This window comes from Capra hircus, chromosome 17, assembly GCF_001704415.2.
Source record: "Capra hircus breed San Clemente chromosome 17, ASM170441v1, whole genome shotgun sequence".
Lineage (NCBI taxonomy): Eukaryota > Metazoa > Chordata > Mammalia > Artiodactyla > Bovidae > Capra > Capra hircus.
This window is the reverse complement of record NC_030824.1, coordinates 58,305,862-58,331,216: the sequence shown is the minus strand read 5'-3', so window position 1 is coordinate 58,331,216 and position 25,355 is coordinate 58,305,862. Positions and strand designations below refer to the sequence as shown.

Genomic DNA, 25,355 nt, shown 5'->3' with positions numbered 1-25,355 from the left:
ACACTCTCATTTCAATCATTCCAACAACTCTATAAAGTAGCTATGCGTGTGTGTGCTCAGTCGTGTCTCTTCGTGACCCCACCGACGGTAGCCCGCCAGACTCCTCTGTCCATGGGATTCTCCAGGCAAGAATACTGGAGTGGGTTGCCATTTCCTCCTCCAGGGGATCTTCCCAACCCAGGGATGGAAGCCACGCCCTGTGTCTCTTGTAATGGCAGGTGGATTCTTTACCACGGAGTCACCTAAGCCCATAAAGTAGCTGTTTTTGGCCCTGATTTTACAGATGAGGAGGTCAGTGCATACAGAGGAGTAATAACTTGCCTTCCAATCATATAGCTGGTTAGTGACAGAGCTGAGACTTCACTCTGGGTATCTAAGTCAAAACCTGTGTTTTTGACCAGGTCAGGGGTCCAGCATGCTAAAATCAGAGGTGGGGAGGAATGATGGCATTTTTGAACTCAATAAAAGGGAACATGAATTATTTTTAAAGGCCACAAATATTTTACTGTATTATACAGCATATATATACTTTACTATATTATACAGCTTCTAGTATGGCAAATAAAAAAATGTGAACCTTGCAAATTGGTCTCTATATCATGGCCAATTGTATAAAAACCACACAAGAAACACAAGGAAGGTTTTCTAATGCTTTTTATGGCTGTATATATAACACATAAAAGCAGTTCAAGCTGAGAAATAAATGCACAGAAAAATTCAGGCCTAACACATGCCACCCTTTCTCTGCCTTGCTTGTTAACAGCGTGTCTGTGGCCTAGTGCGGCTCCCATTGGGCCACAGATGACAGGGCTGCTATTCCCTGTAACCGCTTACTTACTATGGGAAATTACCGAATTCCTTCTCTGGAAGATTCTAGAAACAGTTTTTCATCTGATAGGGTGGTCTGATAGTGGTCCTTTTTAAAGTCAGGTAAATTGACTGTGTGACCTTTTCAATTTTCTCCTAATCCTAAAATATCAGGTAGGTATGCCAAAAACACTAACCTTAAAAAAAAAAAAAGTAAAACAATGTTGGCTAAAATAGTAATAATGGAGAAATTTTATGGTTAGAAATAATTTTACTTAAATGTACATAGTCATAACTATCATCAAATACTATAAAATATATTCAAAGAATTAACTAGAGCAGGTAAAGACTATCATAAAATATCGTAAGATTATGATGTAATTAATAAGACCATGGGAAAAAACGGAACTTTTTATAAGGTCTGCACAGCTTCATGTACTGTAACTTTAACAGAATGATAATGTCAAGCAGACTTTGAGCATTTCCAGTGCACCATCACGACAGCAAGATGATTTTCCTATTAGCTCATTTATCCTCACCAACCCTATGAAGTCACCATGTCAGTTCCATTTTGTGTGTTAGTTGCTCAGTTGTGTCCGGCTCTGCCACTTCATGGACTGCAGTACACTAGGCTCCCCTGTCCATGGAATTCTCTAGGGAAGAATTCTAAGCTGGGTAGCCATTCCCTTCTCCAGGGGATCTTCCCAACCCAGGCATCAAACTTGGATCTCCTGCACTGTAGGCAGATTCTTTACCATCTGAGTCACCATGTTCACCAGGGAAGAAACTAGGAAACTCAGAACGGCAGGCGTGTGTGTGTGTGGCTGATTCACTTTGCTGTACAGCAGAAACTAGCACGACACTTTAAAGCAATTATATTCCAATAAAAATAACAATAAATGAATAGAAAAGGAGGTCATTTGTCCAAACTGACATAGCTGGTAAGGAACTGATCTGGGTTTAAACTCACCACTCCCAATACCAGAACCCAAGGTCTTAATCACTGTGCCATGCTTCCTCCAGAGGACAAAACTGGTTCTTCATCATCAAGAATCAGTACATTTTTAAGATGCTAATATGAAGTCAAACGGCCAAGGAGAAAGAGAAGCAGAAACTCTGATAACATTCAAACTGAATAACCCTTCAATCGTTTTGACCTCACTTGGGCCTTTTCACGATGTACTCTCGACTCCTGGGGATTACTGGACCCACATTATTTGCAGCTGATTTCTCCAGTTCCCTTGGGCTCTCCTGCCTTCCGCGGGGGATCCTCAAGTCTAGACGAGCAGAATTTAAAGTTGTGTTCACATCCCTACACATTCCAACTGCTGTGCTACTCATGTACACGGCCACTTCAGAAATTCCTGGAACAGTCTGGTATGCTAAATGTCGTGATTTCCAGCTCTTAGAAACCCAGTGTATATTATTCTAGCTTCAAGGAAGATTTCAAAAATGCAGTCACTCTGGCTTACATTTTCTCTGGAAACTCAGAGAACAGAGAACCAAAGAAAGCATTTTAAGGTACATCTTTCTGTCCTCAGCTGTCTCTGCTTGTGACTGCTGAGAGACACCATCCTACAGGCCACCGTGTCAGGGTATAAGAACAGAAAGAAGTGGAGCTGAGGAACACACAACATGTACCTTGCAAATGCTGCTGACCGCCTGACCTTTGACATCTGCGTCTAATGCTCTTCGGCTTTCCAAGCACGGTTCACAAATAAGGAGGCCGAGGGGCACCACGAGAGAATTACTGGAAAGACAAGCACACGGGTGACTTTTAATATTAAAATACTTTATTAAAAGATATATTAAAATCACTGTGTAGGCTGCACTTCATTAGTGTCTGCTTTTAAAAGCTTTCAACAACAGGTCTGCTGCTAGTCCTGGGGACAGGGCCCCACTGAGAACCCTCTTTTCCAGAAGAGGAATCTGTTCCCGGACTGCAGGGTGGGTCCTGAAATGCTCTATGACGTTCTCCTGAATGAGGTTCCACATCCAGACCTTCTGCTGCTTCTGTCGCTTGGCGGCCAGCTCCCCACTGACAAGCATCACCTCCTGGAATTCTTTCATTTTATCCCACATTTCAGTGATCCCCTCTCCACTTCGGGCAGAAATACGAATTACCTGTTGAAAAGGGAAGAACCAGAATTATTGTACTCATAATGACAGAAAACCCTTTTGTGGGGACACTGGCATTTGCCAATTAATATTTACAGTCTATGGAAAGAGATAAGTGACAAAAATGAGATCTTTTATCACTGTGTCAAAGTAAATATTCTGAGAATATACTAAGATAACTTACTAAGATTACTAAGTGCAAAGCAGAAATCAGACACAGATTCTAGGTCAAGTTTTTTTAGCTCAGAGGTTTATTTTGATCAAGGATTGCTTGCACGGTCTTTAAAGGTCACAGAGGTGAACTGTGGGAGGGTCACTGGGATGAGATGGGCAATGCTACGCAGGTTTCCTGGAGGCCTGAGTGCCATACAATGAAACCGAGTTGAGAACACAGCACTGTCCCGTCAAACGGCCTGATTTGGCAGGTGCTATGACCTGAGCATCAGTGCCCACACAGACAAGGTGGCTCCAGACACAGCAAAAAAGACAGGATGCTGGGAGCCAACAGCAAGAGACGTCACCATCGTTCTCATTATAGTGAAGACAGCTGATTCTTTAATAACATGGTGTCCTTCTACAGATAGAGTGTACCCATCAATATCACTGCATCACTTACCACTGGATTTTTTTTTCCTTACTAAAAACATCACCCAACAAATATAATGGGAAGGAAAGTTACCATATCTAAAGACTTCTCTCTCTTACTCAAACTCTAATATAGATAATTAAGTCATTAATTGCGCCATAATCTTAAGGGTGGATCTTTTCAGAATGGATTTGCCATCACTTCCAAATAGCTCCAGCCCAGCATTAAGCAATCTAATCTATCACCTCACATCCAGTTTTTGACATTTGGTGGTTGACGGACTGTATTGAAAATCATAACTATGGGCTCTGGCTTTGGCATAAGTTTTAAAACTGTGATCTCACATTCAAGCAAAGATTGACTGTATGTCTAGCTTGGGACTTACATCCTCTCTTCTGATGCGCACAGTCTACTTGGGGAGAAAAATGCAGAACGGAACGCAAGCTAACCTTTGGTCTCCAGACTCCTGAACGCCTGCGCAGTAATTTCAGCGCGCTCACATACTCTGCTTGTATCCTTCGAGCTGGCACGATCAAGTCTCCGTCGGATTTGGTGATAGCCACCAGATCAGCCATCTCCACTATTCCTCTTTTGATGCCCTCGTGAGAAAAAGAGAGGAAAGTGACTTATCCCAAATATTTAATGCTAGAAAACATGGGACACCAGTTCACGCTAGGGTTTTGAAAGTCAAATACTGTAACTGTCTCTGCACCTTCTACTAGGAATCACAATTATTTGATGAAATTTACTCAAAAGCATCACATCTCAGGATTATGAAAGTCATTTGTACTATCTCTTTCAAACTTGGAGACTAACATGCTGGAATACATTCAGAATTAGAGTAAATGCATCATTCAGACACAATGTGATTGAGTGACAGTTCACACGGTCTCATGATGGATTCCACTTCTCCCAGAGCTCACCCTGCAGGAAGCAAAATCATCATCATTCAGGTGCTCCTAAAGAAAACACCCTGTCACTAACATATGCATTTCCAGAAACAAAGTCTTTGAAGTTTCCCTTAAATGGATGCAGCTTTTTTTTTTTTCTATTTGCATCTGAGGAAAAAATAACCTGATGGCTAAAAATGTCTCAATCTCTTGATTTAAATTACACTGTATGAAAACACTAGAAAAATCCTAAGGCCAAACCTTATGTGGAAAATGAATATTTTGCTATCTAAGATTAAAACTCCTTTTCAAGCATTTTAAAATATAACTTTCAATGATTAAATTCTACTAATGTTTGTAAACTGTAGCAACCGGAGTCTGATGTCACTAGTTTTTCAGAATTTTTCAACTGAAAGTGGGGCGTTGTATAATAAAGAATTTAGTGGAGGACAGAGGAGCCTGGTAGGCTACAGTCCACGGGATCACCAAGAGTAGGACATGACTTAGCAACTGAACAGTAGCAGCAGCAGCAGCTGGCCTTTGTCCAAGGTTCCTGGGAGGTAACCTCTAGAGCCTTGTCGTCTCCCGAGTGACAGGAGCGACTCCATTATTCACAGTGAGTGCCCAGAACGGTGCCTGAGTTTATGCAAAGAGATCATTCGGAATGGGGGCTGACTGCACCAGAAAGTCACCCACATGATTAAGGGGCAGGGGCTTTGAGCCACGTGAGAGCAGCCTGACGGCCTTTGGGGGGTGGCGGCTGCAGATTGAGTTTCCTCACATGGATGGCAATTTGGTCAATCACACCTCCATAATAAAACCCCAACAAAAACGACCGGCACTGAAGCTCAGGAGAACTCCGTGGCTGGTGATACACACAAGTGTGCCAAGAGGTAAATGTGTCCTGAGGACACAGAACCTTTGAGGCTGTGACCCTTCCAGACCTGTCTCTCTGTGTCTCTTCATTTGGCTGGTCTTGATTTGTCTCCTTTATAATAAAACTCTTACTGGTGACACAGTGCTTTCCTGATCTGTGAATCCTTCCAGTGAACTACTGAACCCGAGGGGCAGTGTAAACCCCTACCTTTGCAGCCAGTCAGAGGCATGGGGGGCCTGGGAACCCCAGGCTTGCTGCTGGAGTCTGGAGTGAAGCCAGTCTTGTGAAGGGTGAGGCCCCACTCTGTGAAGGCTGTGCTAACTCAGGGAGTCAATTCCAGACAGGCACTGCAGGCCAGAGGAGGAACTCTATTCTACAATACACAAACTATATTAGTGGGATCCCAGTTTAAAACCAAAGGCATCTCTCATGCGGAGTATTTCAACCGAATATAGCACAAACCGCCATGGAACAGTCTCTTGGCTGGAGCTACTGCTACATTGGCACACTCGCACATTACAGGTAGAAAGTCTGAGCTGTATGATTAGCTCAAGGTCATAAGTTCTACAACTGTAAGTCGGGAAAAAAATATGCAGAGTTTGCCTGCCTTAGGTATTTTAGCCAATGTGAATGATATTTCTTCCCCTACACTAATATCAACTTAATTGACAAAAAAATCACCGCATCGGGAACTTGTACTTTCAGAGATGTATACTTTGTAGTTTGGCAGGGGGTGCTGAAAAAATCAAAACAATTACCTGTAATTCATCTCCTCCCGCTGGTGGCAGTAGTAAAATGAACATGTCAACCATGTCAGTGACAGCAAACTCCGACTGTCCCACACCTGAAATTTTAAGTCACAACTGTCTACTAAAACAGTCACAAAAATCTGACTTTCTCGACTACCCTGAGCATTGCTTCCATTCCAGTTCAGGAATCACTCAGCATCACAAGCTCAACCTGATCCCACTTTAAACACCCTGAACAATGTATTAAAGGCCGCTGCCTCACCTGATGAGCAAAGCTGTCCTCCCCACCTCGCCCCCGCCCCCACTCCCACCGGCTCAGTCTCTGAACAGGGAACGTGGAGACCTGCGCTTCCTCCTCGCTCGCAATGCTCCTTCTCGGCTTCCCTTCTGTGGGTGGACAGCCGGAGTGCTCGATTCTAAGCTTAGACCAGGCCTGTCGACAGGGCAGCTTTCTTGCCTCCTCACCCTTCTATCAGCCCTGCAAACCCCACCATGGATCAGCGCTACTGTCTGCGTCTCTCCCAGAGAGATCCCTGGACGGTGTGGACGGGCGCCGCCAGAGGGTCATGGGCTCCAACGCCAGCGCCTTCTTCCTCGCGGTCCAGGAAAAGCGATGGCTGTCAATGCAGCTTCCTTCCTGTTTCCCAAACTGCAGTGCCCTGCGATGGGGCCACGCGCACTCACTCCTCTGATTCTCAGTGGAAGGCCCTCTAGCCCCTCTGTTACTCAACTTTAATTCTCCCTTTAAAACTGAGTTCCTCTGTCACCTCATCTCCAAAGTCTTCCCTGATCCCATAAATCTGAGCGAGGCTGTGTCACAAACGCTGATCACACAGTAATACAACAGACTGTCTCTCCATAGGAATGTGAGGGTCTCAGTTTTTCCTTTTCAGTATATTCACTGGGTACAACTATGTCCTAGGGATATAAAGATAAAACATGATGTGCCCAGGTACATTAGCTTTCTTAATGAAAACATGTTGTAGACATATGACTGCCTTAAGAAAATGGGGTGTTATGTTTTTTGTTTGGTTGTTTGGGTTATTTTTTTGGCCACGCCACAAGGCTTGTGGGATCTTAGTCCCCAGCAACTGAAACAGGGCCATGGACGTGAAGGCGCTGAGTCCTAACCACTGGACCACCATGGAATTCCCAAATTGGGTGTACAGTAGTGTTTCCACAGGTCATCCTAATGCTGACAGTTCTCCTCTGGGCACTGAAAACATACCACCTCGTGTCATTACTACACAGATATAAGGCTTATCCTTTGCCAGACTGGATGAATCACAAGCAGGAATCAAGATTGCCGGGAGAAATATCAACAACTTCAGATATGCAGATGATACCATTCTAGTGGCAGAAAGTGAAGACGAACTGAAGAGCCTCTTAATGAGGGAGAAAGCAGAAAGTGAAAAAGTTGGCTTGAAACTCAACAATCAAAAGACTAAGACCACGGAATCCAGTCCCATCACTTCAGGTAAATAGGGGAAAAAGTGGAAGCAGTGACAGATTCTCTTTTCTTGGGCTCCAAAATCACTGCGGATGGTGACTGCAGCCATGAAATTAAAAGACGCTTGGTTCTTGAAAGGAAAGCTGTGACAAACCTAGACAGTGTATTAAAAAGCAGAGACATCACTTTGCCAACAAAGGTCCATATAGTCAAAGCTACAGTTTTTCCAGCAGTCATGTACGGATGCTGGGAGTTGGACCATCCAGAAGGCTGAGCACCAAAGAACTGTGGTGCTGGAGAAGACTCTTGAAGAGTCCCTTGGACTACAGGGAGATCAAACCAATCAATCCTAAAGGACATCAACCATGAACATTCATTGGAAGGACTGATGCTGAAGCTGAATCTCTAATACTTTAGCTACCTGACGCGAAGAGCCGACTCATTGGAAAAGACCCTGATGCCGGGAAAGACTGAAGGTGGCACAGGATGAGACGGTTAGATAGCACCACTGACTCAATGGACATGAGTTTGAGCAAAGTATGGGAGACAGTGGAAGACAGAGGCGTCTGGCAGGCTGAAGTCTATGGGGTTGCAAAGCGCTGGACACAACTTAGTCACTGAACAATAACGACAAAGGATTATAGCCTACATACTCGTATCTCCTACAGAGTCTGAGAAAGCTTATATTTAATTATCTTTTTAGTAAGTATCTGTTGAATGAACAAAATGAAATTAGTTGTCGCTCATCTCTACAGAACATCCATTATAATCGTGCTTTATTGCCGGGGGCCAGCATGAGGAACTCCGCCCATGGCAAAGGTCATGAGGAAGGAGGCTTGGCATTCGCAAAGGCGTGATCAAGCCTCAGGAAACCCCCTGTTCCCGAGCATCTACCCCCAAAACCAGAGTCTACCTACTTTACTGTTTCATGCTCTCGCCTACACCTCTAATTTATGGGGGCTGTTCCCCACCGGTTCTCTCGGAGAAGGAGTAAACGTGCAGCTCCAAGTCAATAAAAATTCCTGGGCGTGACAAGAGTGTTGCAGCTTACGGACTCCTCTGAAGGTTATCTAGCCCGCCTGTATAGGTTCATCCGGCCACATGTGATTGTTTACAGCCTCCCAACCTGAGAGGCACGAGATGTTTTAGACTTATTAAAGGCAAATTCCTTTGGTAAGTTGGAAATTGTCAGTATAGTGGGTTGGTTAGGAATTATATTGGTGAAGGGTTTTTTCATTTGTTGTGCCAACAATTGCTGCTAATTCCCTGCCCTGGGTGTGACAAGGGTGTCTCAGGTCAAACCTCTCTGCTGGCAAACTAGCTTGTGTGACAGGATTATCCTGTTTACTACCTCCCAACCATAAACAGCACAGAGAGTTTTGGACTATTTTGAGAGTCTTAATTAGCATAGGGCTTTTCTCATTGTTGAGTCAATGATTGCTGCCAGGCCTCCATATCCTTAGGCACCTGGGAATATATTAATCAATGTATTTGGAATATAGAAAAGGAATATAGTAGTTTTTAAGGTTAACAATATTAGACTTTATGAGTTAATGAATTTTCTCTTTTGTAATAGATTACTGTACTTTGTTATAAATCACTGTGTCCTTGCTATGTAAAAATGTAACTTTATCACTATCTTAAGACTAAATAGATCTTAAGGGGAGCACTGGTGAAAGGATTTCATTTGTTGGGCTGATGTTTGCTGCTAAATCTCCATATTCCCTGCCCTTATAATGAATATAACTAGCATATAGGAGAAATAAGTATTAACCTTTAAGCATATAGGAGAAATAGGTATTAACCTTTTAAGATTAATCATGTTAACCTTGGGTTAAATAAATTCCTTTCTTGATTGTAACTCACTACACCCTCACCCTATAGGAATGCAACTTTATTTGGAGGGTGGTGCCTGGTTTAAGAAAAAACACCCTTGGAAAAAATAAGTTTTTTGGTTATCAGAAAGAAAGGGTCATAAAATGTCAGCAGGTCTCATGGCCAGAAGATGATGTAAAACCCCTAAGACCTTTTTTTAAATACATTTATGTGAAGCACCTGATTTTGATAAAGGTCAGGACTGCTGACCCCCACGTGACTCTGTATTCATCCCTATGTGTAACAAAAGGTATATAAGCAAACCCAAAATAAAGAAATGGGATCAGTTTCCGGAAAGACTGATTCCCCCATGTCACTTCTTTCTTGCTCTCCGTTTTTCTGGCCAAATTCCCATCTGGTGCATGGGTACCCACCAAACCTACTAATTTTGCCTGGGCTTCTAAGATCGGACCGGGGTGGGCCTCAGTGCCTCCTCTCCTTCAGGAGAATGGGAAGACGCCTGCAGCCTACGTAGGTGGTGATTGGTATTCCATGTAAACCAAGTTATTCAGCCTCTGCTAATTTTTTCTCTGCTAATTTTCTAATCCCTCTCTCTCTGTAATTAAATAAGTTATTTCCAAGGATGCCAACTCCGTCCCCACCTTCGAATCACCCTGGATCCACCGGGGCTGGACCCCTGGCACTTTATTGTTATGAAACAGAAAACACTCACCCACAGTTTCAACAAGAATGACGTCATATCCGCCTCCTTCACACAGAAGAATAGCTTCATTTGTGGTCCTCGTCACACCTCCTAAAGTGCCTCTAGTAGGAGACGGCCTGATGTATGCATTCATATCTCTAGATAACTCAGTCATTCGGGTTTTGTCACCTAAGAGTGATCCTGAAACACACAGTTACATTTTACAATCACAGAATACCTATAAGGGCCAGTGATCAATCAGTCAGTTCTTAGGGGAAATGCTTTAGGACATTTCTCCCAAAATCTCAAACTATATCTCATACTATTAAACTTTCTTCCAACACAGTGTATTCTAATGATACCAAATCAAACTGTTTAACATTTCCAGCCCCTCAAATGGCTGACTAGCGGTTCAAATCTAGATTCTTCAGCCCTGCACTGGAGGCCCTGAGATTGCCACCTAATTGCTTGTCCAATTCAGCTTCTACTAATCCCCAAACCAAGCTTCCATTTCAGCTGGCGTGGTTTCTTTACTGTCATCTTAACGTGTTTATCAGTATCTAGAGATATGTGCACTTGCCACACCTGGGGGTTGGGTGTCCTGGTACCTGGCAGGAAGAGACCAAGGATACTGCCGAACATCCTTCAGTGTGCAGGAAAACTGCCCACAACATAGAGGGCCATTTAAAGAGAAACTGCTTTAATCTGTGTTCGTTGTCTGTAGGCTCATTTCTTACATATTCTGTACACCTAATGCTTGTTCATGATAGGCAATTACTGCAATACCTATTAAACAGAACCGGTGCTGCTTCAGGGCTTACTTGCAGGTATTTTGGCAAACATCAGTACCTGCAAATTCTAATAGACTGAGAGCTCTAGAACTAGTGAGATTACCTTGTATCTTCTTTTTGTTAGTACATAGTAACATTTCCCAAGTTTGATCCCTGGGTCAGGAAGATCCCCTGGAGAAGCTAATGGCAACCAACTCTAGTATCCTTGCCTGGAGAATTCCATGGACAGAGGAGCCTGGCGGGCTACCGTCCATAGGGTCGAAAAGAGTCAGACACAACTGAACAACTAAGCACATAATAACATCTGAAGTGGGTGGGTGCTGTGCTAACCTGAATTTTAATTTCAGCTTAAGAGGTGACTTTTCCAAGGCTGATGCTAAACACTGAAGCGTTCCTTAAAGAGATGATCTTTTCTCTGATGAGTCCAATTTCAAATTCTCATAAGTTCTAATTCTAGAGCATATACCTATGACAGAGCTCAACTACCATATTTACTGCACATAAAATGTTCTAAGGTAATTTTCTGGGTGAAATAATCTCTGTGTAAGTCAACAATCTGCCAAAGCTATACTTTAAATTATTATCCTATTATTCCCTACACACCAAACTACACATTTATGGAATTACTGTCCCATATAGCTGTCTGTCAGTAAATCCAAAACTGTTGACTGCAGGCCCTTAGGGAGGTCTCCAAATTTCCACTGCAGGGGGCCTGTGATTTCAAAATACAATAAGGATTGACAATAGGCTTCTCAAACTTCAGTTCAGTTCAGTCGCTCAGTCGTGTCCGACCCCTTGTGACCCCATGAATCCCAGCATGCCAGGCCTCCCTGTCCATCACCAACTCCCGGAGTTCACTCAGACTCACGTCCATCAAGTCAGTGATGCCATCCAGCCATCTCATCCTCGGTCGTCCCCTTCTGCTCCTGCCCCCAATCCCTCCCAGCATCAGAGTCTTTTCCAATGAGTCAGCTCTTTGCACAAGGTGGCCAAAGTATTGGAGTTTCAGCTTTAGCATCATTCCTTCCAAAGAAATCCCTGGGCTGATCTCCTTCAGAATGGACTGGTTGGATCTCCTTGCAGTCCAAGGGACTCTCAAGAGTCTTCTCCAACACCACAGTTCAAAAGCATCAATTCTTCGGCACTCAGCCTTCTTCACAGTCCAACTCTAACATGCATACATGACCACAAGAAAAACCATAGCCTTGAGTAGACAGACCTTAGTAAGCAAAGTAATGTCTCTGCTTTTCAATATGCTATCTAGGTTGGTCATAACTTTTCTTCCAAGGAGTAAGCATCTTTTAATTTCATGGCTGCAGTCACCATCTGCAGTGATTTTGGAGCCCCCAAAAATAAAGTCTGACACTGTTTCCACCGTTTCCCCATCTATTTCCCGTGAAGTGATGGGACCAGATGCCATGGTCTTCATTTTCTGAATGTTGAGCCAACTTTTTCACTCTCCTCTTTCACTTTCATCAAGAGGCTTTTTAGCTCCTCTTCACTTTCTGCCACAAGGGTGGTGTCATCTGCATATTTGAAGTGATTGATATTTCTCCTGGCAATCTTGATTCCAGCCTGTTTCTTCCAGACCAGCATTTCTCATGATGTACTCTGTATAGAAGTTAAATAAGCAGGTTGACAGTATACAGCCTTGACATACTCCTTTTCCTATTTGGAACCAGTCTGTTGTTCCATGTCCAGTTCTACCTGTTGCTTCCTGACCTGCATACAGATTTCTCAAGAGGCAGGTCAGGTGGTCTGGTATGCCCATCTCTTTCAGAATTTTCCAGTTTACTGTGATCCACACAGTCAAAGGCTTTGGCATAGTCAATAAAGCAGAAATAGATGTTTTTCTGGAACTCTCTTGCTTTTTCCATGATCCAGCAGATGTTGGCAATTTGATCTCTGGTTCCTCTGCCTTTTCTAAAACCAGCTTGAACATCTGGAAGTTCATGGTTCACATATTGCTGAAGCCTAGCTTGGAGAACTTTGAGCATTACTTTACTAGCATGTGAGATTAGTGCAACTGTGCAGTAGTTTGAGCATTCTTTGGCATTGCCTTTCTTTGGGATTGGAATGAAAACTGATCTTTTCCAGTCCTGTGGCCACTGCTGAGTTTTCCAAATTTGCTGGCATATTGAGTGCAGCATCATCTTTCAGGACTGGAAACAGCTCCACTGGAATTCCATCACCTCCACTAGCTTTGTTCGTAGTGATGCTAAGGCCCTCTTGAATTCATATTCCAGATGTCTGGCTCTAGGTGAGTGATCACACCATCATGATTATCCAGGTCATGAAGATCTTTTTTGTACAGTTCTTCTGTGTATTCCTGCCACCTCTTAATATCTTCTGCTTCTGTTAGGTCCAGACCATTTCTGTCCTTTATCGAGCCCATCTTTGCATGAAATGTTCCCTTGGTATCTCTAATTTTCTTGAAGAGATCTCCAGTCTTTCCCATTCTGTTGTTTTCCTCTATTTCTTTGCATTGATCGCTGAAGGCAGCTTTCTTATCTCTCCTGGCTATTCTTTGGAACTCTGCATTCAGATGCTTATATCTTTCCTTTTCTCCTTTGCTTTTCGCCTCTCTTCTTTTCACAGCTATTTGTAAGGCCTCCTCAGACAGCCATTTTGCTTTTTTACATTTCTTTTCCATGGGATGGTCTCGATCCCTGTCTCCTGTACAGTGTCACAAACCTCATTCCATAGTTCATCAGGCACTCTATCTATCAGATCTAGGCCCTTAAATCTATTTCTCACTTCCACTGTATAATCATAAGGGATTTGATTTAGGTCATCCCTGAATGGTCTAGCGGTTTTCCCTACTTTCTTCAATTTACATCTGAATTTGGTAATAAGGAGTTCATGATCTGAGCCACAGTCAGCTCCTGGTCTTGTTTTTGCTGACTGTATAGAACTTCTCCATATTTGGCTGCATAGAATATAATCAGGCTGATTTTGGTGTTGACCATGTGGTGATGTCCATGTGTAGAGTCTTCTCTTGTGTTGTGGGAAGAGGGTGTTTGCCATGACCAGTGCATTTTCTTGGCAAAACTCTATTAGTCTGCCCTGCTTCATTCCGCATTCCAAGGCCAAATTTGCCCGTTACTCCAGGTGTTTCTTGACTTCCTACTTTTGCATTCCAGTCCCTTATAATGAAAAGGACATCTTTTTTAGGTGTTAGTTCTAAAAGGTCTTGTAGGTCTTCATAGAACCATTCAACTTCAGCTTCTTCAGCGTTACTGGTTGGGGCATAGACTTGGATTACCGTGATACTGAATGGTTTGCCTTGCAGACGAACAGAGATCATTCAATGGAATGCTATTTTCAAATGTTTATGTACTGTTGCAATGATAAGGTAAGACTGGAGTGTCCTGTTTATCTTTATGTAGTTTTTTCTTTCAAAGTCTGTATTTTCACCTGAAAAGATGATCATTTTTGGTTTGAGAAAAGTCAAAAACCACACGGCTATGCGGCTTTAATTAGACTACCTTTTTTAAAAAGACATTTATTTTTAAATTTTTATTTACTTTTTTGGCCACACTACACAGCATTTGAGCTCTTAGCTCCCCAACCAGGGATTGAACCTGTGCCCCTGGAAATGAAAGTGCAGAGTCTTCACCACTGGACCACTAGGGAAGTCCCAGTCAGATTATCTTATGTCACCATTTCTGCTACTTCCATCTCAAGCTACTGTTTTCTTTTGCTATTCCAAGTATGATAGAGTGTTTATGAAGGTGAGGAGAAAAGCCTTTGCACCTATATGGAAATAAAGACCACTGTAAATAAATTCTTTATACCTTATTAGTACTTTACACCTGCTAGTACTTACCTTTAACAAAGTTCTTAGACTATAAAAAAAGATAATGCACTGACATGGATTTAATCTTGAACTTTACAAGTATAAATTTTATTTTATGGTTAACCTTTTCATTATAGTGAATCAAAAACTGTGAATGTTATCAGCTAAATTTCTCAATGGGTGGTAATAGGAATTGCTATCCACCTGTCTGCTGATCTAAAGCCCCTAAAATATGATGATGATATCTTTATTTTTTTAGCATTAAACCCACAGGATATAAAACAACCCTTCCACAAAGCATGCTGAATTTCCCCCTTCACAACACGCATTACCCTGTAATGGCTTGTGTGCACCTATTTTCCTCACAAGATATAAAGTTCCACAAGGCCAAGAGGACTGTGTCTTATTCACCATTAAATAACACAGCATGTTCTTTGCACAGGGTCTCGCTGTATGTGCTAAAATACTTGTTAAATGAGTAACTGCATGTGAGATGCTTAAATCATAAAGAGAAGGGAAGAAAAAGCTTTCCTGAGTATTTACATAGCATGCTTTATGTTTCCCTTAAATGACCCTTTTGGGAACTAAGTTTATCCATTTTACCTCTGATGAGCTGCAAATTAAGCTTTGAGTGACTGCATGACCTCAAATCAGTAAGTAATTGCACAGCACCATGTGCAGCGTACTGGGCTAAGTGCCGTGCGGAACCGCAGTATATCACAAGGTCCTTCTAAGAGCTTTCTGTGTAACTGAACAAGTAGTAGAAACAGGTGACAGGTTAGATAGGGCATGAAGATTTTTTTTCTTTAAGCTTAAAAGAAGTTACAACAATATGAGGAAATGAGTGAGCGAGACGTCATTTTCTGTACTTCGCAGGGGTTGATGCAGGCAGGAAAGCCAACAGGAGGGAAAAGGGGCTGAGCCCCAGGTGTGACAGAGAAAGCACTGACATTTGCTTTTGATTATCTTCAACTTCTGGCACTTGTTCTCCTAGTTCTCTAAGCACCCAGCTTACTCCTGGGGGACCTGGAAGCTAACTTCCTCTGGAAAACCCGACGACCCAAACCATTTCCCTCAGTCTCCACCTTGCCCCCTGAACTCTCTACTTCACTGATACCAAACTCAAATCTGGTTCAATTTGCCTCTAAACTGTAACAGAGAGCTGGCCCCAGGAGCCCCTGCTCTGCAATTTACAAAGAAACCAGTGATACTCACCACCACTAGTACAAGAAGGGCCCACGCCCCTGCTGTGCAGTTGATAAAGAACCTGTGATACTCACCACCACTAGTGCAAGAAGAAGGGTCCACAGCCAGCACAGATAATTTGTGTCCTCTCTCAGTGAGCATTTTTCCAAAATATTCTATAAAGGTTGATTTCCCAGCACCAGGAGGCCCAGACAATCCTACAGTGGAGAGTTTGTAATTTAATGAAATAAATGAAATCAGCACAATAAGTTTTATTAGACTAAAATCTTAGGCTTCCATTTCTCCTAATTTATTAAAACCACCATTAACTCAGTTTAACATTTCCTAAAGCAGTAAATGAAAATCTACCTATTTATCTACTCCCTGAGTAACAGGGATACACAGAGGAAATGATTCTGAGTTCCATACGTTCACCAGATTCACTTGTAAAAATTACTAAATGTGATTTTCTTTTTTACTATAATGTAGATCTTTGGGGGCTGATTCCGTTTCCTATGTTGTTACTGTGCTCAATTTCTACAGTATCTGCCCACCTCTTACCACGATCAGCAATTATTCCACCCACCCCAATGCCATGTTCCCATTTGAAAAACAACTCTTTACTCCAGAAATTCCCAGTAACTGAGAAACTAACTTTCTATTTATGAAAGATAATTTTTCATCTCACCCATAATTCAAAGAAATAATATAAACTGAATCCTGGGGAAAAAATTATATGAAGAGAGAAATACCCCTATTTGGAGGGTCCATAGAGCTTGGAAGGTGAAAACATAAACTCTGAAGCCAGTTGGCCCGTTCTGTTTCTAGCCTTGCCTCTCATGAGATGTGTAATCTTGGGCAAGTCACTTAATCATTTTGTATGCTGAGTATTCTGTGCCATAAAATGGATGTAAGAGCACCTTTAGGTTATTGTGAGGATTAGATGAGTTAATTTTGCAATATGTTTAGAATAGCACATGGTGTCAAGAGAGATATATAACTATGTTCAATAAAAACTATAAAACATAAGGACTTAATTGTAACTACACTCAAAAGTATGCATGGCATATGGTATGCTTGGCTCCATACCATAATTTTGAGGGCAGGTCTCTGTCTTAATGGGTACTGAATAAACATTTGTTGCTTTAATTTATGTTGGTGATAAAACAACTGCAACAAAGACCCAGGTTTATCTGGCCTCATAAGATCAAGAAGGAAGAACCAGAAGAGTGCTGTAAATTTCCATGAAATTAAAAGATGCTTGTTCCTTGGAAGAAAAGCTGTAACAAGCCTAGACAGCATATTAAAAAGCAGAGACATTACTTTGCCAACAAAGGTCCAGATAGAAGAATTGATGCTTTTGAACTGTGGTGCTGGAGAAGACTCTTGAGGGTCCCTCAGAGAGCAAGGAGATCAAACCAGTCAATCCTAAGGGAAACCAACCCTGAATACTCATTGGAAGGACTGATGCTGAAGCTGAAGTTCCAATACTCTGGCCACCTGATGCAAAGGGCCAACTCATCAGAAAAGACCCTGATACTGGGAAAGGTTGTGGCAGGAGGAGAAAGGGGTGACAGAGGATGAGATGGTTGGATGGCATGACCGATCCAATGGACGTGAGTTTGAGCAGACTCCAGGAGACGGTGAAGGATGGAGAAGCCTGGCGTGCTACAGTCCATGGGGTTGCAAAGAGTCAGACATGACTGAGCAACTGAACAACAACAGTTAGGTGTGAGTTGCTCATTAACTCTAGGTATTTCTAGACATTTTCTCTTCAAAGATTCTCTACAGCCAATAAGTAAACACTTGATCATAACTGGAATTTCTCTATGGGAGTTTGCTATTTTATCTGTCTACAATACATAATGATTATTAACATCCAGTGTAGTACCTTCAAAAAGAGACACCTCTCAGTGAGGGCAGAAGAATAAGATGTAGGAAAAATGTGGACTAGTACAAACAGCAGTTGGTGAGCTCTTTTTGAAATTATCTTTAAAGTATTCTGGCACCATTACCCCCAAAATCTAGGTTTTAGGCTCTATACTGCAAATAAACTGAGATATGAGTATAATGTAATGCCAATCCATTTTTAAGTGTATTTACTCACTCCTCAAAAACGTCCTGCACTTTGTCCACCACTTCTACTTGTTTTAAGTGGGAGGGTTGGTTGGAATCACTTAAGTCTGCCATCATGAAAAGCACGCATCCTACCCAAAACTGACCTGCTTAATTCCTTCTGGTCAAGCACATCTACATTGTTCTAGACTCCAGGATTTTGAAAATATAACAAGCTTATTTGCAATTACAGAAACAGGTCAACTGTTCACGAGATCAAGTGAACATTTTAGACAGTATATGAACATGGAGTCACCTTTAAAATACATTTGGGTATTGAGATGACTATGCTTAGAGCCATTTCCGAAACTCTTAATAAAAAAGTATCTGACAGAAGTGAAACTGGCCTGGAGAAAGACTAATGAAACACCTAAGAAGCATAATTTTGAAATGTGATAAGGACAATTATGGTTGATATAATCCCAACCACAAGGAATTCACTTTAGACTATTAAGCGGAAATCCTGCTGAGAGAAGGGACGAAACCAGTGGACACTTCTTCCTACACCTGTTTCTACTCTAGAAGCCACAGCAAAGGAAGTGTTAGTCGCTCAGCCACGTCCAACTCTTGAGACCCCACGGACCATAGCCCGCCAGGCTCCTCTGTCCATGGATTTCTCCAGGCAACGATACTGGAGTGGGTTCCCATTCCCTTCTCCAGGGAATCTTCCCAACCCAGGGACTGAACCTGGGTCTCCCACATTGGAGGCAGATGCTTTACCATCTGAGCCACTAGGGAAATCCATAGCAAGGTCTCTGCCAAAATAGAAATCTCATATTATTCTCTTAAAATACAGAGCCTTGGTTCAAATGGCCATGGCATTTTCCCTCCACACCAATATAACAAGACTAATGTTTGCAAAGAAAAGGCCTCTAAAAGTCATTCCAAACTTCTGCAAGGAAAAAAAAAAATCCCCTTTAAATCATAAGCTATTTAGACTTATTTTAAAAGAAGAGAATTTTGAAAAATATGTACTGGAAAAAAAAAAAAAAAAAGACTGACCCACTCGAAATGCTAGTGGTTTTCCTTTATTTAATTTTTCTTGTTCTCTGTTGTGGGCTAATACTTTCTGAAGAAGCACCTGAGCTAACTCCTTTTTCCTGCTGTGTGTTGATTCTATAAGAGTTATGGCCTCCGCTAAACAGGCTCTTTGGCCTTGGATTAAACCAGCATAGAGCTTATCCACAAGTCTTTGTTCTTTATCAGAAAGGCCTTCTGTGTGTTCCTCTAAGGTTGTCTGCAAACATAATTTTCTTGTTAAACCATTCGATGGCAGCATCCACTTTGCCCAATGGAGTCCAGGAGAACTGAGCAGCTGAGCACACGGGATTCCAGATCCGAGGTGAGGACTTGGGTGAAAGATGAAGCGGTAACGTCGGAAAGGTGTTCTCAAAAGGCCTTTTAGGAAGTGCTGGTGAGGACGCTGGAGCAGCATGGGGATATTCATCATGCTTGTAATTGAAGAAAACGCTGGACGGTTTTTGGTTCAATGTGATTTGTGACTCCCTAAGAGAGGGGGAAAAAAAAACGTATTTCACCAGTTCAACATCCAACTAAGATATTAAAGTGGTGAAGTGGCAAGCTTAGTGTCCTCCCTAGATTCCAAAACACACAGAATCACGGATTTTGATAGTACAAAGGCATAAAAGTTTCTTTCCAAACTTAAAGAGTGAAGACTCCCACCTTGTCCAGAGTTAATATTCAGAGTCACCCAAACCATGAAACTGTTGCTCTGCTGTGAAGTGCACAGCACATTAAACTTTTCTTTTAAACAAAAACCAAACTGATCCCCTCTCCCCCAAAAACCCACAACCTATTAGGATAGAAACTTTATATAATGGTTATTTTCTTCTGTCTGCAAGCCTTTTATTTATCGTAACAATTTCCTCAGATTGAATATACCTTATTTTGAAACTCATTCAATAGGTTAAAAAAAATATCCCCTTTTTATTCATCTCCCCAAAAGCAAAGTGCCTAGCAATACAGGCGTTGAGGTATAAGTTTAGATCCATGTACATATTCAACGGGCTTCCCTGGTAGCGCAGCTGGTAAAGAATCCACCTGCAATGCAGGAGACCCTGGTTCGATTCTTGGGTTGGGAAGATCCCCTGGAGAAGGGATAGGCTACCCACTCCAGTACTGAGGCTTCCCCGGTGGCTGAGATGATGAAGGATCCACCTGCAATGCAGGAGATGTGGATTCAGTCGCTGGGGTGGGAAGATCCCCTGGAGGAGGGCATGGCAGCCCACTCCAGTGCTTGTGCCTGGAGAATCCCATGGCCAGGGAAGCCTGGTGGGCCACAGTCCATGGGGTCGCAAGGAGTGGGACACAACTGAGCGACAGAGTGCAGCACAGCACGCATTCAACAGACTCACCTGGAACACAGACAGACGCCAGGGATGGTCTGACATTCCACACAGACCACCACAACCACCGCCACAAGCCTTTGCGGGAAATGAACTGAGGGCTTTCTGGAACCCGATCCACTGTGGGGATGCTCAAAGTATGGAAAGAACCACTTGGGTGCTCATGAAAACTACATACCCCAGCCCCAAGAATTAGAATCTCTGTGGGTAAGCACACTAAAGTCTGAACAACTATGGAACCGGACAGGGTGTTTTATTTAGATGTACTGATATTCTGCTTCAGACTGTATTAGACAATGAAGGCTCACAGGGTCCACTGAGAGTCAGGAGAGTGCAGAGGTTATGGGCCACGGCCACTCGGCATCTCTGCCACTTAAGCAACAACGACCTTGGGCAAGCCACTTAACCAGTGTGCCTCAGCTTCCTCTCGAGTTAAGAGAACAGATCAAGGACTAGGAAAGCTGTGAGAACAAAACGAGTTAATTCATACAGACAGCTGGGGACAGTGCCTAGCACAGAGTAAGAGCTTAATACACTTCATTAGCTTAATAAACTTAATTAGCTTTTATTCTTGAGATGCCAACTTATAAAACTTTAGTAAAAATTATGTCAGGCAAATGACATATAATACTTAAGTCTGCATTCATGAGTATTTGAAATTTTTGGTTTTCAAGTACCATGTAGCAAAATGAAATAAATTACTTTATTGCCCTAAAGTACCTCTCTAAATTATATTCCAAGGCCAGCAGAATATTAATTTTAACTAAATAACAGTTTTATTAGGAGAAAAAAAGAAACATTTTAAGATTTTTTTATCGTTAGAACTAGAACTGCTCATCATTTTTCTATTAGTCTTATTCTAAAAGTACAATTTAATTTAAAATGTGTAAAAATGTATCCAAAAGTTCAAAACATCCACTACTACCCTTCACAAAGGGTAATTTGTGAAGAAATACACAAAGAGACATTTAAAACAAAAACAGTTAAGAGGGACTCTCTTTTGGAAGCTCTCTTCGAGACGTTAAACACACTTCTCATCCACACCACTATCACTACCAGCAAACTGGACATGCACAGGCAAGGCGATTTTCTGAGCAGTACTACCGTCCACGCCCCATGCCAGGTTACAAGAATAACAGTGATGATAATGTTTTCGATGGTGGTGACAATGATATTTTATTATGCTCCAGTCACCGAACTATAAACTTCTATATTAGCACCCGAAGGCTGCTGCAACAAGTTACTGTAAACTCAGTGGATTAAACCCACAGAAACCTATCATCTCATGGTTCTGGAGGTGGGAAGTCGGAGACCAAAATGCTAGGAGGACATCGCTCCCTCTGAAGGCTCTAGACGGAGACTCTTCCCTGCTCCTCCCAGCTTCCTGGGGCATCAGGGGCTCCTCAGCTCATAGTTAAAAGACTCCAATATCTGCCTCCTTCTTCACATGGCCTACTCTTTGTGTCTCTCTTCTGTGTGGGTATTTGTCACTGAATTGGGCCCATTCAGATAATCCAAGATGGTCTCAACCCAAGGTCTTCAACTTAATTATATCTGCAAAGATCCTTTTTCCAAAGAGAATCACATTCTCCAGTTCCAGAGATTAGGACATGGACAAATCATTTTGGAGACCAACATTCACTCCACTACACCTCCTTTGGTGGACTGCCTCATTATCTTACCCTAAATGGTCTAAACCCAGCACTTCAACAGCTCATAGTACTTCAAACACTGTGTTCAGAGAAAGAGCAATGCACTGTGAGAACAGACAAGGTCATGGAAAAGAACTTTCCTGGGGCAGGAGAAGGTTCAAAGTCACCGAAGAGTCAATGCCGGGGCTGGGTGTGAAAGGTTAAATAAAGCTGCAGAAGGATGAGGCAGGCCTTCCAGGCTGAGGACGTACTTATACAGAGGCTGGGCTTGGTCTCTACCACATCAGAGACGACTGAGGAACTCAAAGAAGCAGACACACTGGGCATATGTATTGGGTTGGCCAAAAAGTTTGTTTGGGTTTTTCAGGCTGTTACAGGAACACATGAATGACCTTCCTGGCCAACCCAATATATGGAACTAGTGCTGCCCGGGCGCAGGAGGGCCAAGAGGAGCTACTCCACATTCAAGGTCAGGAGGGGCAACCTTATCCAAGGTAAGGAGCAGTGCCTGCACTTTGCTGGAGCAGCCATGAAGAGTTACCCCACATCCAAGGTAAGAGAAACCCAAGTAAGATGGTAGTTGTTGCAAGAGGCCATCAGAGGGCAGCCACACTGAAACCATAATCACAGAAAACTACTCAATCTAATCACATGGACCACAGCCTTGTCTAACTCAATGAACCTAAGCCATGCCGTGTGGGGCCACCCAAGATGGGCGGGTCATGGTGGAGAGGTCTGACACAATGTGGTCCACTGGAGAAGGGAATGGCAAACCACTTCAGTATTCTTGCCTTGAGAACCCCATGAACAGTATGAAAAGGCAAAATGATAGGATACTGAAAAAGGAACTCTCCAGGTCAGTAGGTGCCCAATAAGCTACAGGAGATCAGTGGAGAAATAACTCCAGAAAGAATGAAGGGATGGAGCCAAAGCAAAAACAATAGCCAGTTGTGGACGAGACTGGTGATAGAAGTAAGGTCCAATGCTGTAAAGAGCAATACTGCATAGGAACCTGGAATGTTAGGTCCATGAATCAAGGCAAACTGGAAGTGGTCAAACAGGAGATGGCAAGAGTGAACGTCAACATTCTAGGAATCAGCGAACTAAAATGGACTGGAATGGGTGAATTTAACTCAGATGACCATTATATCTATTAGTGTGGGCAGGAATCCCTCAGAAGAAATGGAGTAGCCATCATGGTCAACAGAAGAGTCCGAAATGCAGTACTTGGATGCAATCTCAAAAATCAATGATCTCTGTTCATTTCCAAGGCAAACCATTCAACATCACAGTGATCCAAGCCTATGCCCCAACCAGTAACACTGAAGAAGCTGAAGTTGAATGGTTCTATGAAGACCTACAAGACCTTTTAGAACTAACACCCAAAAAAGATGTCCTTTTCATTATAGGGGACTGGAATGCAAAAGTAGGAAGTCAAGAAACACCTGGAGTAACAGGCAAATTTGGCCTTGGAATACAGAATGAAGCAGGGCAAAGGCTAATAGAGTTTTGCCAAGAGAATGCAAACACCCTCTTCCAACAACACAAGAGAAGACTCTACACATGGACATCACCAGATGGTCAACACCGAAATCAGACTGATTATATTCTTTGCAGCCAAAGATGGAGAAGCTCTATACAGACAGCAAAAACAAAACTGGGAGCTGACTGTAGTTCAGATCATGAACTCCTTATTGCTAAATTCAGACTTAAATTGAAGAAAGTAGGGAAAACCACTAGACCATTCAGGGATGACCTAAATCAAATCCCTATGATTATACAGTGGAAGAGAGAAATAGATTTTAGGGACTAGATCTGATAGACAGAGTGCCTGATGAACTATGGAATGAGGTTCGTGACACTGTACAGGAGACAGGGATGAAGACCATCCTCACGGAAAAGAAATGCAAAAAAGCAAAATAGCTGTCTGGGGAGGCCTTACAAATAGCTGTGAAAAGAAGAAAAGCAAAAAGCAAAGGAGAAAAGGAAAGACATAAGCATCTGAATGCAGAGTTCCAAAGAATAGCAAGGAGAGATAAGAAAGCCTTCCTCAGTGATCAGTGCAAAGAAATAGAGGAAAACAACAGAATAGGAAAGACTAGAGATCTCTTCAAGAAAATTAGAGATACCAAGGGAACATTTCATGCAAAGATGGGCTCGATAAAGGACAGAAATGGTATGGACCTAACAGAAGCAGAAGATATTAAGAAGAGGTGGCAAGAATACACAGAAGAACTGTACAAAAAAGATCTTCATGACCAAGATAATCACGATGGTGTGATCACTCACCTAGAGCCAGACATCCTGCAATGTGAAGTCAAGTGGGCCTTAGAAAGCATCACTACGAACAAAGCTAGTGGAGGTGATGGAATTCCAGTGGAGCTGTTTCCAATCCTGAAAGATGATGCTGTGAAAGTGCTGCACTCAATATGCCAGCAAATTTGGAAAACTCAGCAGTGGCCACAGGACTGGAAAAGATCAGTTTTCATTCCAATCCCAAAGAAAGGCAATGCCAAAGAATGCTCAAGCTACCGCACAATTGCACTCATCTCACATGCTAGTAAAGTAATGCTCAAAATTCTCCAAGCCAGGCTTCAGCATTACGTGAACCGTGAACTTCCAGACGTTCAAGCTAGTTTTAGAAAAGGCTGAGGAACCAGAGATCAAATTGCCAACATCCGCTGGATCATGGAAAAAGCAAGAGAGTTCCGGAAAAACATCTATTTCTGCTTTATTGACTATGCCAAAGCCTTTGACTGTGTGGATCACAATAAACTGTGGAAAATTCTGAAAGAGATGGGCATACCAGACCACCTGACCTGCCTCTTGAGAAACCTACATGCAGGTCAGGAAGCAACAGTTAGAACTGGACATGGAACAACAGACTGGTTCCAAATAGGAAAAGGAGTATGTCAAGGCTGTATATTGTCACCATGCTTATTTAGCTTATATGCAGAGTACATCATGAGAAACGCTGTGCTGGAAGAAGCACAAGCTGGAATCAAGATTGCCAGGAGAAATATCAATCACCTCAGATATGCAGATGACACCACCCTTATGGCAGAAAGTAAAGAGGAACTCAAAAGCCTCTTGATGAAAGTGAAAGAGGGGAGTGAAAAAGTTGGCTTAAACCTCAACATTCAGAAAACTAAGATCATGGCAGCTGGTCCCATCACTTCATGGCAAATAGCTGGGGAAACAATGTTAACAGTGACAGACTTTATTTTTGGGGGGCTCCAAAATCACTGTGGATGGTGACTGCAGCCATGAAATTAAAAAATGTTTGCTCCTTGGAAGAAAAGATATGACCAACCTAGATAGCATATTAAAAAGCAGAGACATTACTTTTCCAACAAAGGTCTGTCTAGTCAAAGCTTTGGTTTTTCCAGTGGTCATGGATGGACGTGAGAGTTGGAGTATAAAGAAAGCTGAGAGCCGAAGAATTGATGCTT

General features: G+C 42.5%; 1 protein-coding gene across 1 annotated transcript in view; it reads right to left on the bottom strand.

The window, feature by feature from the left end:
• Positions 2,579-25,355, bottom strand: part of MMAA (methylmalonic aciduria (cobalamin deficiency) cblA type) — a 32,297-nt gene continuing 9,520 nt past the window's right edge. Inside the window, exons 2-7 of the mRNA XM_018061579.1 lie at positions 18,888-19,391; positions 15,866-15,988; positions 10,026-10,196; positions 6,037-6,122; positions 3,961-4,110; positions 2,579-2,931 (exon numbers count right to left, since the gene is read on the bottom strand). Of these exons, the coding sequence (XP_017917068.1) occupies positions 2,644-2,931; positions 3,961-4,110; positions 6,037-6,122; positions 10,026-10,196; positions 15,866-15,988; positions 18,888-19,335 (1,266 nt within the window). The 5' untranslated portion in view covers positions 19,336-19,391 and the 3' untranslated portion in view covers positions 2,579-2,643. The remainder of the gene's footprint in view (positions 2,932-3,960; positions 4,111-6,036; positions 6,123-10,025; positions 10,197-15,865; positions 15,989-18,887; positions 19,392-25,355) is intronic.